General features: G+C 34.2%; 1 protein-coding gene across 2 annotated transcripts in view; it reads left to right on the plus strand.

The window, feature by feature from the left end:
- Nucleotides 1-15,863, plus strand: part of LOC128896797 (long-chain fatty acid transport protein 4-like) — a 47,999-nt gene that overhangs the window by 26,616 nt on the left and 5,520 nt on the right. For both annotated transcript variants that reach the window (XM_054160274.1, XM_054160275.1), the window contains exons 5-7: nt 7,585-7,735; nt 9,153-9,390; nt 15,344-15,578. In XM_054160274.1, coding sequence (XP_054016249.1) covers nt 7,585-7,735; nt 9,153-9,390; nt 15,344-15,578 — 624 coding nt within the window. The remainder of the gene's footprint in view (nt 1-7,584; nt 7,736-9,152; nt 9,391-15,343; nt 15,579-15,863) is intronic.

Below are 15,863 nucleotides of genomic sequence, written 5' to 3' on the forward strand. Positions count from 1 at the left end.
ACAACTTTTTCCTTAGCGAAAATGTTGTCCGAGGCTTCGTTAAGGAGATATTAACAGAAAACCCTGGACCAATCAGAGCGCGAGAATGCTAATGGAGCGCCCGCTGATTGGTCAGTGTTTTCCATTAATTTCTCCTCAACGAAGCTGCAGATAACATTTTCGCTAAGGAAAAAGTGGTTTCAAATCACCTCCTGAACCACCCCTTTCAAGGTGTTACAACATTTTTGGGACACCCTGTATAATTAAATATTTGATCGTGTTTTGTTAACAAAGTTATCATTAAATTTTGACTGCCCAATTTTAACTTTTTATTCCCTTATTAATTTAACGATCAAGAATATTTTCTATTCCTAGAATAATGAATAAATGCAAAGCAAGGTTACAGAGTTACCATTCGACCCTTGATTTCTCACGAACTGCGAAGCAAACGTTTTCTTACACGACATTTACATACTTTTCCTTATCGTTACATTGCTCTCGGAATGTATTTATTTAACATTTTATTATCTCGAGAGTAAAACGTGTCAGGAGGTTGAAATTCTGCATACCGCCTCGAAAGACAGTTTCAGCTATCAAATTGTATATGTTTGTACAAGCTGCAGATAGGTTTCCTTATTTGCGAAAGTGTTAAACACATTTAATTTACGTTTCTTTAAATACATCTTCTCTGAGCAAACTCTCTCGTCGTTTAAATATGCAACATCAAGCACGGCGCGATTTGGTTTGTTGATTTTCAAAATTTAGGTGACAAACGATGCACAAAATAAAACAACAAAAATAAATTGTGTAAAATTCATTCGTAATTGTCTTTTCTATTTTAAAGTAAGAAAATAAATTTCACGATATTTTATATTTTGATTATTACATATTAACTTGTAGTTTGGTTAAAAAAATATAATACAATTATAAATATAATAATAAATATAACATAGTTTGTTTAAAAAATCTCGTTTATCGTTTCAATATACAATATTAAAAAAAATGTACTACACTATATTAATTTTAAAATATGGGCTACTAAAGATACACAAAATAAAACAGAACACGCTTTAATTAGGTCTTAAACGTAGACAATAAATTACACAAAAAAGTCTCAATTACTTTTCGCACTTAAAAGTTAAAAATAAATTTCATGAAACATCTCTGTTAATATAATAATAATTACATTTTTAAATATTTAAACAACTAACATATTTATCCATGTTCCCCAAATTACAGATTAATGAAAGAACGTAGTTACTATAACGATAACGCACATAATAGTGACTATCTGTTTTTGTATTAATTTTGCTTTCAAAAGGAATTCTTGTTATCATTAAAAGCCTGGATTCGTCTGTTCGCTATCGTTTCCCACTGTGACGTAGCACTTTGTGTTATATTTAGGTCGTGAATCACGGAAATGGGTGTCACTATATTTGACCGAATCCAATACGAAATTTTGTTAAATATCAATCGATCTCTGAATTAAAAAAAAATATTTCTTTTCACGTTTTAAGATATTAACATATTTTCTATTTAGTATTTAATATAATATATATGAATATATTATATATATATCTGAATTAAAAAATATTTCTTTTCGCGTTTAAGATGTAATATATATTATATATTATATTAAATATTAAATATAAAATATGTTTAAATCTTAAACGCGAAAAAAAATATTTTTCAATTCAGACATCGATTATAATCTACATTATAATGTATAATATACATTGATATATAATATAATATATATAATATTTAATATTTTGTATTTAATATATCGAACGTATGATATACATCTACGAAATCTGAATATTTAATAAAAGACAGCGTTTACTCACGACACGTGAATCTGTAAGATTATAATTTTTTGCGAATTAATCGCGTTTAAGATTTTACCATATTTTATATTTAACGTTTTATTTACCGGGAGCCTATTTTTAGGCTTTTTAATTGCAGTATTTAGCTATACGAATTTATTTACTGTGTCGATGGTTGTCTACTTACAATGTTCAGTGTTTGGGAACAGACTTGGCTTTTAATGTACCCAGTAACAGTATGGAGGAATTATTTTCAGTCTAGATTGGCATATGATACTGTAGAAAAATTCTTTTTTTAATTAAAGTCGTTTGTAAATAGCCCCGGTAGATGAAGTGTTAATATATCGAACGTATAATACAGGGTGTTCCAAAAATGTTGTAACAAAGTGGTATATCTCTTCAGTGGTGAGGATGGTTTCAGTGCATTTATGGTAGAGATATTTGTGCATTTATGGAGACTGTGCTGTAATTCGAAAAGGAAGGGTAGAGTTAAAGTGACAAAAAATACTGTGAAGTCTACCATAAATGCACCATATCAGTCCCGAGTTTGTGCATTTATAGAGATTTTACTGTAATTCGAAAAGGAAGGGTAGAGTTAAAGTGAGATGAGAAATACTGTGATGTCTCCATAAATGCACTATATCAGTCCCGAGTTTGTGCATTTATGAAGAGTTTACTGTAATTCGAAAAGGAAGAGTAGAGTTAAAGTGAGATGAGAAATACTGTGATGTCTCTATAAATGCACTATATCAGTCCCGAGTTTGTGCATTTACGGAGAGTTTACTGTAATTCGAAAAGGAAGGGTAGAGTTAAAGTGACATGAGAAATACTGTGAAATCTATCATAAATGCACTATATCAGTTCCGAGTTTGTACATTCAGCACTAGAAAGAGCGTTTTCCGTTAATATCTCCTCAACGAAGCCTCGGACAACATTTTCGTTAAGGAAAAAGTTGTTCCAAATCACCTCCACCCTATATATACAGTGTGTCCCAAAAATGTTGTAACACCTTAAAAGAGGTGGTTCGGGAGGTGATTTGAAACAACTTTTTCCTTAGCGAAAATGTTGTCCGAGGCCTCGTTGAGAAGATACTAACGGAAAACCTCGGACCAATCAGCGCGCGAGTATGCCGATGGAGCGGCCGCGGTAGGCGTAGACTACGCGCTAGGCGACCGCCCTCCGCCGGTATACGCGCGCTCTGATTGGTCGATGTTTTCCGTTAATATCTCTTCAACGAAGCCTCGGACAACATTTTCGCTAAGGAAAAAGTTGTTTCAAATCACCTCCCGAACCACCTCTTTCAAGGTGTTACAACATTTTTGGGATACCCTGTATACTAATATTAATAGTATCTAAATGACACAAGTGTTAAAGACTTTTATTTTCTCTAGCCGCAAACACTTATTTTAACAGGATCACTTATATTATTCGGTATTTGAAACTCTCGATTACCTCCAATAAAATAACATTGTAGAATGTTCAACAATTCGTTCTTACCTTTCACGCATAGCGAGTTTCTTGTGCACATGACTTCAACATTTTTAAACGGCTATTATAATTACGAACGTTTACGATTAACCTTTGATACGTAAAACGGAACTAAATCTTTCCAAATGATATTTTACGAGCTCGCAAGATGCGACCGATTGTTATTCCGTATAAATTTGAGAACTTTATCGGAGGTCAATGAAATCAATGGTCTTGGAGTTTGCAGCGCGTTAAACGAAATATTTTCAAGTAAAATCCATAAATGCACGCTCGGAAAAATACTTCCTGCTCGATGGACGTTTTGGACATTCGCTAAAAATGTCAGAGGAAATTATTTCTCCAAAATGGGGCAAACTTTATATTTTCTGAGATCTCAAAAGATCGACATTTTTTATTTTAACAAATATTTCAAAGATATTTGAAGTTTTCGGAATCGATTAAATTTGTATTTGAAATGAATATTTATTTAAATTTGTATTTGAAAGAGTTCTTTTATCATTAACGCAGTTATGTGATTAGGATAACCAAAATTACGTTTACGTGAGAGATAAATAGAATAGGGCGATATTCTTATCTATCTACAAACTTCAAATTACCTTACCTAAATTACTGTTTTAGGGATTGAACGTAGCAGATAAACTGCTATATAACGTTTCTATTTTTCTCTGCTATTTGAATAGAACTCTGTTCATATATGAACAGAAGAAAATTGTAAAATTTACTTATTTCGATATTTTATTTCGCTGTACATTTTATTCATTTTATACATTTTATACATTTTATAAAGTTCCTTTTCTTCCACGTAAATGCAATTTTTGTTATTCAAGGTCAACATATCATACGCAGTTAAATTTATTTTTTATAAGCTACATACTTGCAGTAATGAAACATATCATCTTATTTGAAAATGTTCTTTATCTTGAAATATACAAAAATGTGACCTTGAAGAAAATCGTTTGTTTACCTCAATATTTGTCTTTGGCAAACAAATAATATTTTGTTCCGATATTTGCATTGTATTATCGAGAACAAGAAAAACATTTAAGATTGTCACGTTAGCTGGAACGTATTGTATCCTATTTGTATCCTCCTATTTATTTTTCCTTGTTATTCAAATAATTTCTTTCGGCCATACGATAATTAAATAAATATACTTATGGTTATTAACATGGCGCGTGTTTTCTTTTTCTTTTCATATTGAATGAGCACACGTAAATGCAGACAAACTCCAACGGACGAATAATAATGATGAAAATAAGAAATAGAATAAAAATAAGACGCGATGTAAAATGTTCCAACAGGAAGCCAGCCGCTGGTATACCGCAGAAAGGGAGCCAGGTAACAGAAATCAACTTTATCACAGGTGACCGTAAATAATACCACTCTTACGCAACGATATTAAAACCGCATTGTGCGATTCATCGTTCTGAGATTGTTATCGATATCGCCAGTAATATTTTATCGACGCTCAGAAATTAATCTCACGTAGAGATTTAAATAAAAGTCGTGATCTCGTTTATGATTAACATTTTTTTAACAACTGTTAGAGAAGTAAAGTAAATTTAAAGTTTCGTGCCATTGTTTTCTAGAGGGCGTTTATGGGAAAAAGGCCAGATGCATTTTTTGTTTTTTATAGTTCCGAATTTTCCGGCACCTGTTCAGGATGATCTCGCAATGCAAGCGTGTTCATCTTAATACTATTTTAAATTTCTAAGAAAACTCGACACCTAAGCCATATACAGGGTGTCCCAAAAATGTTGGAAGTCATTGAAAGGGGTGATTCGGGAGGTGATTTGAAATAACTATTTCCTTAGCGAAAATGTTGTACGAGACTTCGTTGAGGAGATATTAAGGAAAAACGTCGACTAATCAGAGCGCGAGTTCGCTGGTGGAGCACCCGCGGTAGCCTATGAGCGCGGCCGCCTAGCGTGTAGTCCACGCCTACCGCGGCCGCTCCAACAGTATACGCGCGCTCTGATTGGTCAGTGTTTTCCGTTAGTATCTCCTTAACGAAGCCTCGGACGACATTTTCGCTAAGGAAAAAGTTGTTTCAAATCACCTTCCCGAATCACCTCCTTCAAGGTGTTACAACATTTTTGGGACACCCTGTATATACAGAGTAGAGGTGATTTGAAACAACTTTTTCCGTAGCAAAAATGTTGTCCGAGGCTTCGTTAAGGAGATATTAACAGAAAACCCCGGACCAATCAGAGCGCGAGGATGCCAATGGAGCGCCCGCTGATTGGTCAGTGTTTTCTGTTAATATCTCCTTATCGAAGCCTCGGAAGACATTTTCGCTAAGGAAAAAGTTGTTTCAAATCACCTCCCGAATCACCTCCTTCAAGGTGTTACAACATTTTTGGGACACCCTGTATATATAGAGTAGAGGTGATTTGAAACAACTTTTTCCTTAGCGAAAATGTTGTCCAAGGCTTCGTTACTAAGTTATTAACAGAAAACCCCGGACCAATCAGAGCGTGAGTATGCCGTTGGAGCGACCGCGCTCATACGCTACCGCGCTCATACGCTACCGCGCTCATACGCTACCGCGGGCGCACCACCGGCATCCTCGCCCTCTGATTAGTCGACGTTTTCCCTTAATATCTCCATAACGAAGCCTCGGACATTTCCCCTCAGAAAAAATTTGTTTCAAATCACCTCCCGAATCAGCCTTTCGAGCACCTTCAACATTCTTGGGACACCCTGTATATGTTTTCAAAAACCTCTAACATTTTTAATTCACCCTGTATAGTCAAAGCGTATTCCTATGTCCTACTATGAAGATTGATACTTCAGTGTAATAAAATAGCCAGTAAATATTTCAGTTCAAACTAACTTACTTATAAGCTTACGTAAAAATAATTAAATGTAATGGCATATACGTAATAAGTTTGCATACCTAATATAGCAAATACGTATCTCAAATAACGAATTAAAGATGAACAACTGTTTAACCGTTGCTGGTTCAATAAGTATTTAAATCTGAATTGTAAAGCGAAACTTTTATAATGCAAAACATAAATGTCCGATCGAATAACGTCGTAAATAAATCGCTCTACACTGGTTTTTTTTTTTTTTTTTTTTTTTTTTTTTTTTTTTTTTTTTTTTTTTTAAATCTATTATTCAAATAAACTGTTGGAATATTTCTACTATCTAAGTACTAATATCGACAGTATTTCTCATTATAAACAGCTTATCGTTAGTGATGCATTTAGATATTAAATTCTATATATACTTTATTTGTTGTACATCTTATACACAACCTCATACGTCTTTTCAAGCGCAGTGTTACCAACGGCATCATGAAGAGCAAAAAGAAACTTAAAGTGTAAAGTAGAGAAAAGCGTTACCAACAGTGAGGAAGTATTATTAATAATTAGTTTTTCATTAAAATAGTACATGATAAAATATGAGAGAAATTAATATCCAATATTAATATTCTCATTTTCCACTTTGTCACTAAATATTAATCATTACATTAGAATTTAGGACTTGTTGTAAATTATGCAGAAAACAAATACAAACTCCTTTACTTATACATTTATAATGAAAACATGTTCCTTAATTACGTCCAGTTTAATACTTAAAACAAACATTATAAGGAATTTTATATGCATGTAAAAATGTTAAATACTATTACAGACAATATTGTAACAAACAAGTGAATATTTGCTAGGCATGATGTCTGTTTACTTTGTTATCTTGTATATCATCTTTGGTATAGGTACACGTTTCCATGTGTGCGTGTATTACCATAAAACCCAGTGTAAATGACGTGCGCAGTACGTAAATTCCTTTCATCGCTTTACTTAACCAGTCTATTGAATTAACTAAGCACTTGGGTTTCCTGTTGGATGCATTCTAATCTATCTTGAATTACCACTCGACCGTTACAAACGTAAACTCTTAAATCACGATTCATCTCAATTACAGACCGCTCTGGATGTGAAACTAAACATTTTATTCGAAACATACAAAATTATTAAAATGGTACCTATTGTAGTTACAACAATAATAGTTACAACAATACACCAACAATATTCTACTAGTAAAAATTAATATTCCACTACTAAGATTGGTGTTTCGATATTGTTTTACCTAGTATGAATTATATCCTTATAGAGATCATATCCGTTTTTCAATTCCAGTATCAATTCCAGTAGGTAAACACTGGAAATTAAAAAACTATTTTATTCGTCGAATTTTATTATTTATTTATTTACCGAATTTAGTAGAAGTATTTTCGTTCGTTGTACTTAGTGGAAACATTTTTGTTTTTTTTTTTTTTCAGGGCCGTGATGGGGTACTTAAAACTTCTTTGGATTATTCGCGGCCACGAGAGGAAGGACCGAAGTGTGGCTGATGTGTTTCGACAACACGTCAGCCGACATCCCAATAAAGTCTGTTTCATTTGCGAAGATGACGAGTGGACGTTTCAACAGGTGAGATGCGTTATAACAGTGCTTGGAATTACTCGCACATTTCGGGCCGGTTCCTGAGGCACCGCCCACTGTACCCCCACTACCGCTCTAGGCTCGAACGCTACGCACTAGGCGCCCACGGCCCCACTGGCATACTCGCGCTCTGATTGGTCCGGAGTTCTCCGTTAATATCTCCTCAACGAAGCCTCGGACAACATTTTCGCTAAGGAAAAATTTGTTTCAAATCACCTCCACTCTGTATATACAGGATGTCCCAAAAATGTTGTAACACCTTGAAGGAGGTGGTTCGGGAGGTGATTTGAAACAACTTTTTCCTTAGCGAAAATGTTGTCCGAGGCTTCGTTGAGGAGATACTGACGGAAAACCCCGGACCAATCAGAGCGCGAGTGTGCCGGTGGAACGCCCGCGGTAGGCGTGGACTACGCGCTAGGCGGCCGCCCTCGCACTGGCATCCTCGCGCTCTGATTGGTCCGGGGTTTTTCATTAATAACTCAGTAACAAAGCCTCAGACAAGATTTTCGCTAAGGAAAAAGTTGTTCCAAATCATCCCCCGAACCTCCCCTTTCAAGGACCTCCAAGTTTTTTCGGACACCCTGTAGAATTGTAGATAATTAAATAATTGGTATGTATGTTATCGATTAGATGTTGAACAATCGGAAGTAATCGAACCACTCGTTTCTAGGACTTCCAACATTTTTGGGACACCCTGTATATTATGTTCGTGTACATATTTATAAAGAAAAATTATTCCAATATATCAAACCTATTATTTAATTTAAACACATGTCTTCCTGTCAATATTTATGGGATTGACAGTATACATGGTGTTCCAAAAATGTTGAAGGTCCTCCAAGGGGATGGTTCGGGGAGTGATTTGAAACAACTTTTTCCTTTGTGAAAATGCTGTCCAATGCTTCGTTATGGAGATATTAACGAAAAACTCCGGACCAATCAGAGCGCGAGTATGCTGGACGAGAGTGGTCGCCTGGCGCATGGTTTACGCCTACCGCGGGCGCTCCACTGGCATCCTCGCGCTCTAATTGGTCCGGAGTTCTCCGTTAATATCTCCTCAACGAAGCCTCGAACAACATTTTCGCTAAGGAAAAAGTTGTTTCAAATCACCTCTCGAACCACCTCTTTCAATGACTTCCAATATTTTTCGTTCACCCTGTATATATACAAACATCTACCTCTATATATATAGATGAAAGCGTTTCATTTTATATTAAAGTATCATGTTACTTTTCTGGAATTAGTTTACAGGGAGACAGTACATTTTATATTAATTACTAATTGCTCACCGAAAACTATTACACGTATTTAGATAGCATTAACAATTTTTGTTTTTTTTTTTCTAAATCAAATTATGTTTCCACTCTAAGAACGTTCTTGAATAAATGTAATAATATAATTTTAGGTGGAGGACTACAGTAATAAGATCGCCACGCTGTTCAAAACGCACGGATATCGAAAGGGCGACGTGGTCGCTGTACTTTTGGAAAATCGGGTGGAGTTCATTGCAATCTGGCTTGGTCTAAGTAAGCTGGGAATAATAACGCCCCTCATTAACACCAATCTTCGTAAAACTGCACTCTTGCACAGTATCACCGTGTCTAAATGTCAGGCACTTATTTATGGCGCAGATTTCACCGATGGTAAGTACAAAATTCACGAAATTGCATTTTTATTTATTGAGTCCCATATGATAGAACTCAAAAATACGTTGGCACAATTTGATGTTTCGTATAGGAGAGTCAACAATTGGCATCTACAGAAATTTCTAAAATATATTCATTTAATATTGTATTTATATAATATAAAATATATTAGGTTGTCCCAAAAGTTTCTTCGGTAACTTGCACCCAATTATTTTGTGTGGCAGTGTTTATATAAATAGACAACCTAATTTCTTAGATGTTAATATTGTATAACAGTAATGAAGGAAAATGAATCGTACGGAATTTATAACATTAGACATAAAATATTGTGTATGTATTATTTATTAATGAAATGGAAGAAACTTTTGGGACAACCTAATAAATTATAATATGTTTATATTAAATAGATGTTATATAGATAGGTATTCGTATCCTGTATGTTAATTGAAGAATTTTGTCTAAATTAGGTGTAAAAAGTGGTTCGGGAGGTGATTTGAAACAACTTTTTCTTTAGCGAAAATGTTATCCGAGGGTTCGTTACGGAGATATTAACGGAGAACTCCGGACCAATCAGAGCCGACGAAGGGCGGCCGCCTAGCGCATGGCCTACGCCTACCGCGGGTGGTCCGCCGGCGTACTCGCGCTCTGATTGGTCCGGGCTTTTCCGTTAATATCTCCTTAACGAAGCCTCGAACAACATTTTCGCTAAGGGAAAAGTTGTCCAAAATGTTGATTTCTGCAACATATTAAAAGATCATCGAAATCGAGTTGCCGTCTGTAATCAAAATAGTTACCAACTTTTTTGTTAATAACTTTTTAATAAGCAGCGAGCGACGGTTAAGTTATTAGAAAAAGTTACTTGGGGACGTGTCCTTGACAACATATCTCAAGGTCATTGGAGCAGTGTCCCCTATTCGGCATTTTCACCAAAATAGTTTTGCTTAATCGCGACTTAATTTAAATAAACATAACAAAAATAAGAATTCTACCTTTTCTTAAAGGACCACCTTCCAAACAATTCGAAAACCACTGACGTCCAATTTATATGTAAATTCATTATATAAATTGGATTATCGTGACGAATTAATTAGTATTAATAATAACGATCAGAATAATAAGAAAACGTGCATCAAAAAAATGGAAGTAATCCTAAGGTAAATAAAAGGAGTTCCACTCGATTGGGATTTTTGTGCAATAAATAACATTCATCTCGACAGGAAAGTATCGTAAGTGATGTTATTGTTTCATTATGCACTGTAGAGCCGTGCCGCTGCGTCCGTGATGCAGCATCAATTAGGTAAATTGAACGAACGGTTATTGTGAAACACTTTGTCACGCGCGCATGCGGATAGTATCTAGTACGTGCCAAACACACGATTCACACGATCACCTGCACTCGAAGTGGGACGTCTCGTGTCGTTTCGTGATCATTGTACACTAATTATTAATTAGTCATTATTTATGTGTTAATTGAAGAATTTCAAAAGATTCATAAGCACATATTTTCATGATATATTGTATAATATTCAAATGATATGGTGATATATAAGGTGGATCAAAATTAAGTAGGGCAAATGGACTGGTTCCTTTTTATACTTATTTCGTCTAAGTATCGCAGACTAAAGAGAAAAAAAATAATTCAAATAATAAATAACAAATCATTGAAAAAATAATTTGGCCAGATAATTTGGCTCAAATTTAAGCTTTTATATTACAACAAATGGTTATGCATATAGGTTGACGAATTTGTCCGAAACAAATGCTAATATAATATGGAGAAAGACACGTAAGATTCCCATTTAGAAAAGTGAATTTGCTTTTTAAATCTCCTCCATTACTTTACTTCCAACTAAATCATTTACACTATATAATTTGTCCATCTGAACCAAATAACTTTTGTGATAACATTTCTCTAATAGTTTCATCCTTTTATGAGATAATCCTTCAGATTTAAACGATAAGCCCCTGTATACAGGGTATCTAAAAAATATTGAAGGTCCTTGAAAGGTGTACAAAAAGTTGTTCGGCGGGTGATTTGGAACAACTTTTTCCTTAGCGAAAATGTTGTCCGAGGCTTCGTTAAGGAGATATTAAGGAAAAACGTCGACCAATCAGAGCGCGAGTGTGCCGGTGGAGGGCGGTCGCCTCGCACGTAGCCCACGCCTACCACGGCCTACTCGCGCTCTGATTGGTCGGGGTTTTCCCTTAATATCTCCTTAACGAAGCCTCGGACAACATTTTCGCTAAGGAAAAAGTTGTTCCAAATCACCCCCACTCTGTATATACAGGGCGTCCCAAAAATGTTGTAACACCTTGAAAAGGATGGTTCGGGAGATGATTTGAAATAACTTTTTCCTTAGCGAAAATATTGTTCGAGGCTTCGTTAAGGAGATATTAACGGAAAACCCCGAACCAATCAGAGCGCGTGTGTGCCGGAGGGCGGTAGGCGTAGACTGCGGGCTAGGCGACCGCCCTCCGCCGGTATACTCGCGCTGATTGGTCGGGGTTTTCCCTTAATATCTGCTTAACGAAGCCTCGGACAACATTTTCGCTAAAGAAAAAGTTGTTTCAAATCGCCCTCCGAACCACCCCAATCAAGGGCCTTGAACATTTTTGGGACACCCTGTAGAATTGTAGATGATTAAATAATTGGTACCTATGTTATCGATTATATGTTAAACAATCGGAAGTAAGTTCACTAAAATAACTAAGGAAGATATTGAAACTTATAAAGCGGTCTTTTTCAACTTTTTGGATGTCATTCACCCAGGAAAAGGGAATTTTCATTGATTCCATTTTTCAATGATTTCAATGTAGAGAATTACTTCAAAATATTCTCGTCACAATAAATACATACAGTCGGTGTAAAAAGTACCCGTACAACAAAACATTTAAAATAAATGGTTCCTGTAGGAATACTTATTACACTGACTGTATCTATTACATTTATTAATCAATCGTATTTCTATATTTACAATATATATTGAAAATAAAGTGACACGAGCCACAAAAACTCACAAAAATGCTGGGAACATATTTCTGTAATTCTTGTTTTCTAAAATGCATATATAAAATACCTCTTAAATGAAAAATATATTACAGTAGATACATCTTTTCATTGCTGAGTTAATCAATAATAGGAAAAAAACCTCTATGCTCGTTTAATTTCACAAATTAGACTTAATAATTACACTAATGCCTACATGCAAACATTGAATAAACTAGGAAACGATCTTACAAAGTTATCTGCAAAAGTAAAAAATTTACATACTTATTTACGCCCGAGTGTACAAGAGCGCAGCAATGAAAAGCTTGAAGGCAACTTCGAATAAGTAATTAAAAATAAACATCGAAAAACAGTGAAATAAGTACTTAGTATAAACCATAGTTCATTGTGGATTTTCCACTAGAAAACGTATCAATAATTCATTACGAATAACTAATGGATTCAACGACACTGATACGCCAATTATTCCATGAACATGATGCCTCGTACGTCTTTCGTTTCTTTCCCCTTCATTTTAAGTACGTAATTGAATTCTCAAACATCAGTATACCGAAAACAATTTGAATCATTTTAGTTTACGCATTAATTCAAAGTTTGGAATCTCCTCTTTAGCGAGTCATTTTAATTTTCCAACATTTACATATTTGTACATTTCAACGATTCTCATTCTAAAATTAGAAATAGAAAAATTAGAAATTATTTAACGATTAACGGCATACTCGCGCTCTGATTGGTCGAGGAGCGCTACTGCCTAGCGCGTAGCGTACGCTACCGCGGGCGCTTCATCGGTATACTCGCAGTCTGATTGGTAGAGGAGCGTGGCCGCCTCGCGCTCTGATTGGTCAGTGTTTTCCGTTAATATCTCTTTAATAAAGCCTCGGACAACATTTTCGCTAAAGAAAAAATTGTTTCAAATCACCCCCCGAACCACCATTTTCAACGACCTCCAACATTTTTAGAACACCCTGTATACGTATATATATATTTTTTATAAATCATATTTTAGAAAAAGACTTGAATAATAATACACGAAATACTACCAATCCCCGCTCAATATTATCAATCTCTAACTCCTAAAATACTAAACAAAACTATTAAAAATGTTATTTACAATTAGTCCATACAGAAATAAATCTAAATATCTGTACGAAAATTTCAAATGTCTTTATTCAATATTTTCCTCAACTTTAATTCTTGAATAACCTCGAGAATGATTGTCTATACAAGTACAACCTCGTACCAAGCACATTGGAATTTTCACACGCACAATCTTCTATCAGTGCAATAAAATAATATTGACGTTGCGACACGTTCGTCTCATGAATGCTGGTCATTGCGTAGTCCTTGCTCTAATCATTGCTCTAATCAAGCAGTAATAGGAAATAGAACTAACTACTTCGGAATGGAAGAAAATTAGGTGTTCGGTTGCGTGCCGCCGTCGATTCAATACAAGGATCATTTTATAAATGATTGCGCAACAACGGTCACAGCTATTGCATTTACACGTTGACCACGAGCTATGCATTTAGAATTATTTATCAGAGCCATTATGTGCAAACTGGTCGTATTTCAGGCTGTTAATTATCATGAAATTATGCTTTATTACTTGTGGGCAATCATAAGTCACCATGCACTTAAACAGTTATCAACTTACTATTGTCTTCCTTTTAATCTTAGGTTTGTATAAACCCCTTCGGTTTATAAATGAACCTCTTGAAACACAAACTAATTAATTTCTATTTTTGGCAGGTTCCCAAGTTCACAAAATGATATTACAATTGATAATATACAGAATGGTGTATTTTTTGTACAAGAATATGATAGACTATCAAATCCTAAATAAAAAACTATTGACCTTTATTAGCCCTAAACCTAATAGGTAACGAGTAATCTCACTTTATTGAAAATGTTCTTAACGTAATGTCAAAATGGAGACTCAAACAAGTGTACTACAAATTCTTCGTAAAGAGAAACATCATTCCTGTCACCTAGCCCTTCATCAAGAGTTCTATGTCTCTACACATCGCTATCCTGTGGAAATCTGTGATAAGGTTGAATCTCCATCTTGATATTACGTTAAGAAAATGTTCCAGTAATAAAGTGACTACTAGTGAGTACTCGTTACCTATGAGGTTTAGGGCTAATAAAGGTCAATACTTTTATATTTAGAATTCGATACTCTACCATACTTTTGTAAAAAAAATATACCATTCCATATAAAAAACTAAAGGTCACCTTCATTTCTCAGAAAAGAGTATAAATAGGAAAGATTTATATATCTGGTTACATTGCACACAAAAAACCGTATAAATTTGTCCTCTTTCATTTTTTTGTCACATGTACCATGGCGTGGCTTTTGAAAGGTCCTGTATTTTATAAAACACAGTATATAATAAAATATGTATCTGAATAACAGTCATCAATTTACAAACTATTTCCAATTCAATTACACAATATAGTTTACGAAAGCATAATTGAAAATGTACTTATACATATACTACTTCTATATTTTTTTTATTCATAATAGTATGTTGAAAAATTATATACTACATAAAGTGGTTATACTTCCACAAATCTAATTTATTAAATATAATGTAGTTGGAAAATTTGTATAACAATGAACCTGAAAAATATCATACTGATATAATGATTACGATATAATGATTATTTGTAGTACAAAAATAGTGTCATATACATATTGTAGCTACAGTAATATAGTATAAATTAATATGTTCAAAATACGTGAACAGTTGAAGAAGTAAAAATAGATTAGAAAATTGATAAGTAACTGTTACGGTCAACCATTTCGTAGAAACGAATTTGCTTATTATTGTTTAAAGTACATGGTAAGCCAATTAGTTGATTTGTGAATAATTTATCATGGCTAAGTCTTTGTAATGTAAACAATTCAATTGCTAATTTGTCAATTTATCTTTGTTTTAGCTATCTCAGACATCTCGAGCTCGCTGGATCCGAAATTTGCATTATACAGATTTGGTAACACGCCGAATGGTAAAACATCAAAACTTAATGAGAAAGACTTAAACGCTCTTTTGGCTGATATCTCTCCAACTCCGCCAGTCCTTCAAGAAAAAGGCTGTCACAACGATAAGTTATTGTACATTTTTACCAGTGGTACCACTGGCCTTCCTAAAGCAGCAGTCATAACTAATGCTAGGTAAGAATCAACTAATACTCGAATATATTATTGTTAAAATAACTGGCAAACTCTATATTACAAAAATGGTTATTAAAAAGATTTAATTTTTGCAATTTTCTCATTTACGCATTCATCCTTTGCAAAGTCTTGAATATTTCTTTATTATGATCCTAATACTTCTCAATAATTACAAAATCTATCTGTTCACATTTTTTTATTGTAATATATCTTATTTATACATTAAATAAAAATAGTATGTACATAGTATATATTTATATGTATTCATTAAAAATACATCAGAAA

The sequence above is a fragment of the Hylaeus anthracinus genome, unplaced genomic scaffold (genome assembly GCF_026225885.1).
Source record: "Hylaeus anthracinus isolate JK02 unplaced genomic scaffold, UHH_iyHylAnth1.0_haploid 11978, whole genome shotgun sequence".
NCBI lineage: Eukaryota > Metazoa > Arthropoda > Insecta > Hymenoptera > Colletidae > Hylaeus > Hylaeus anthracinus.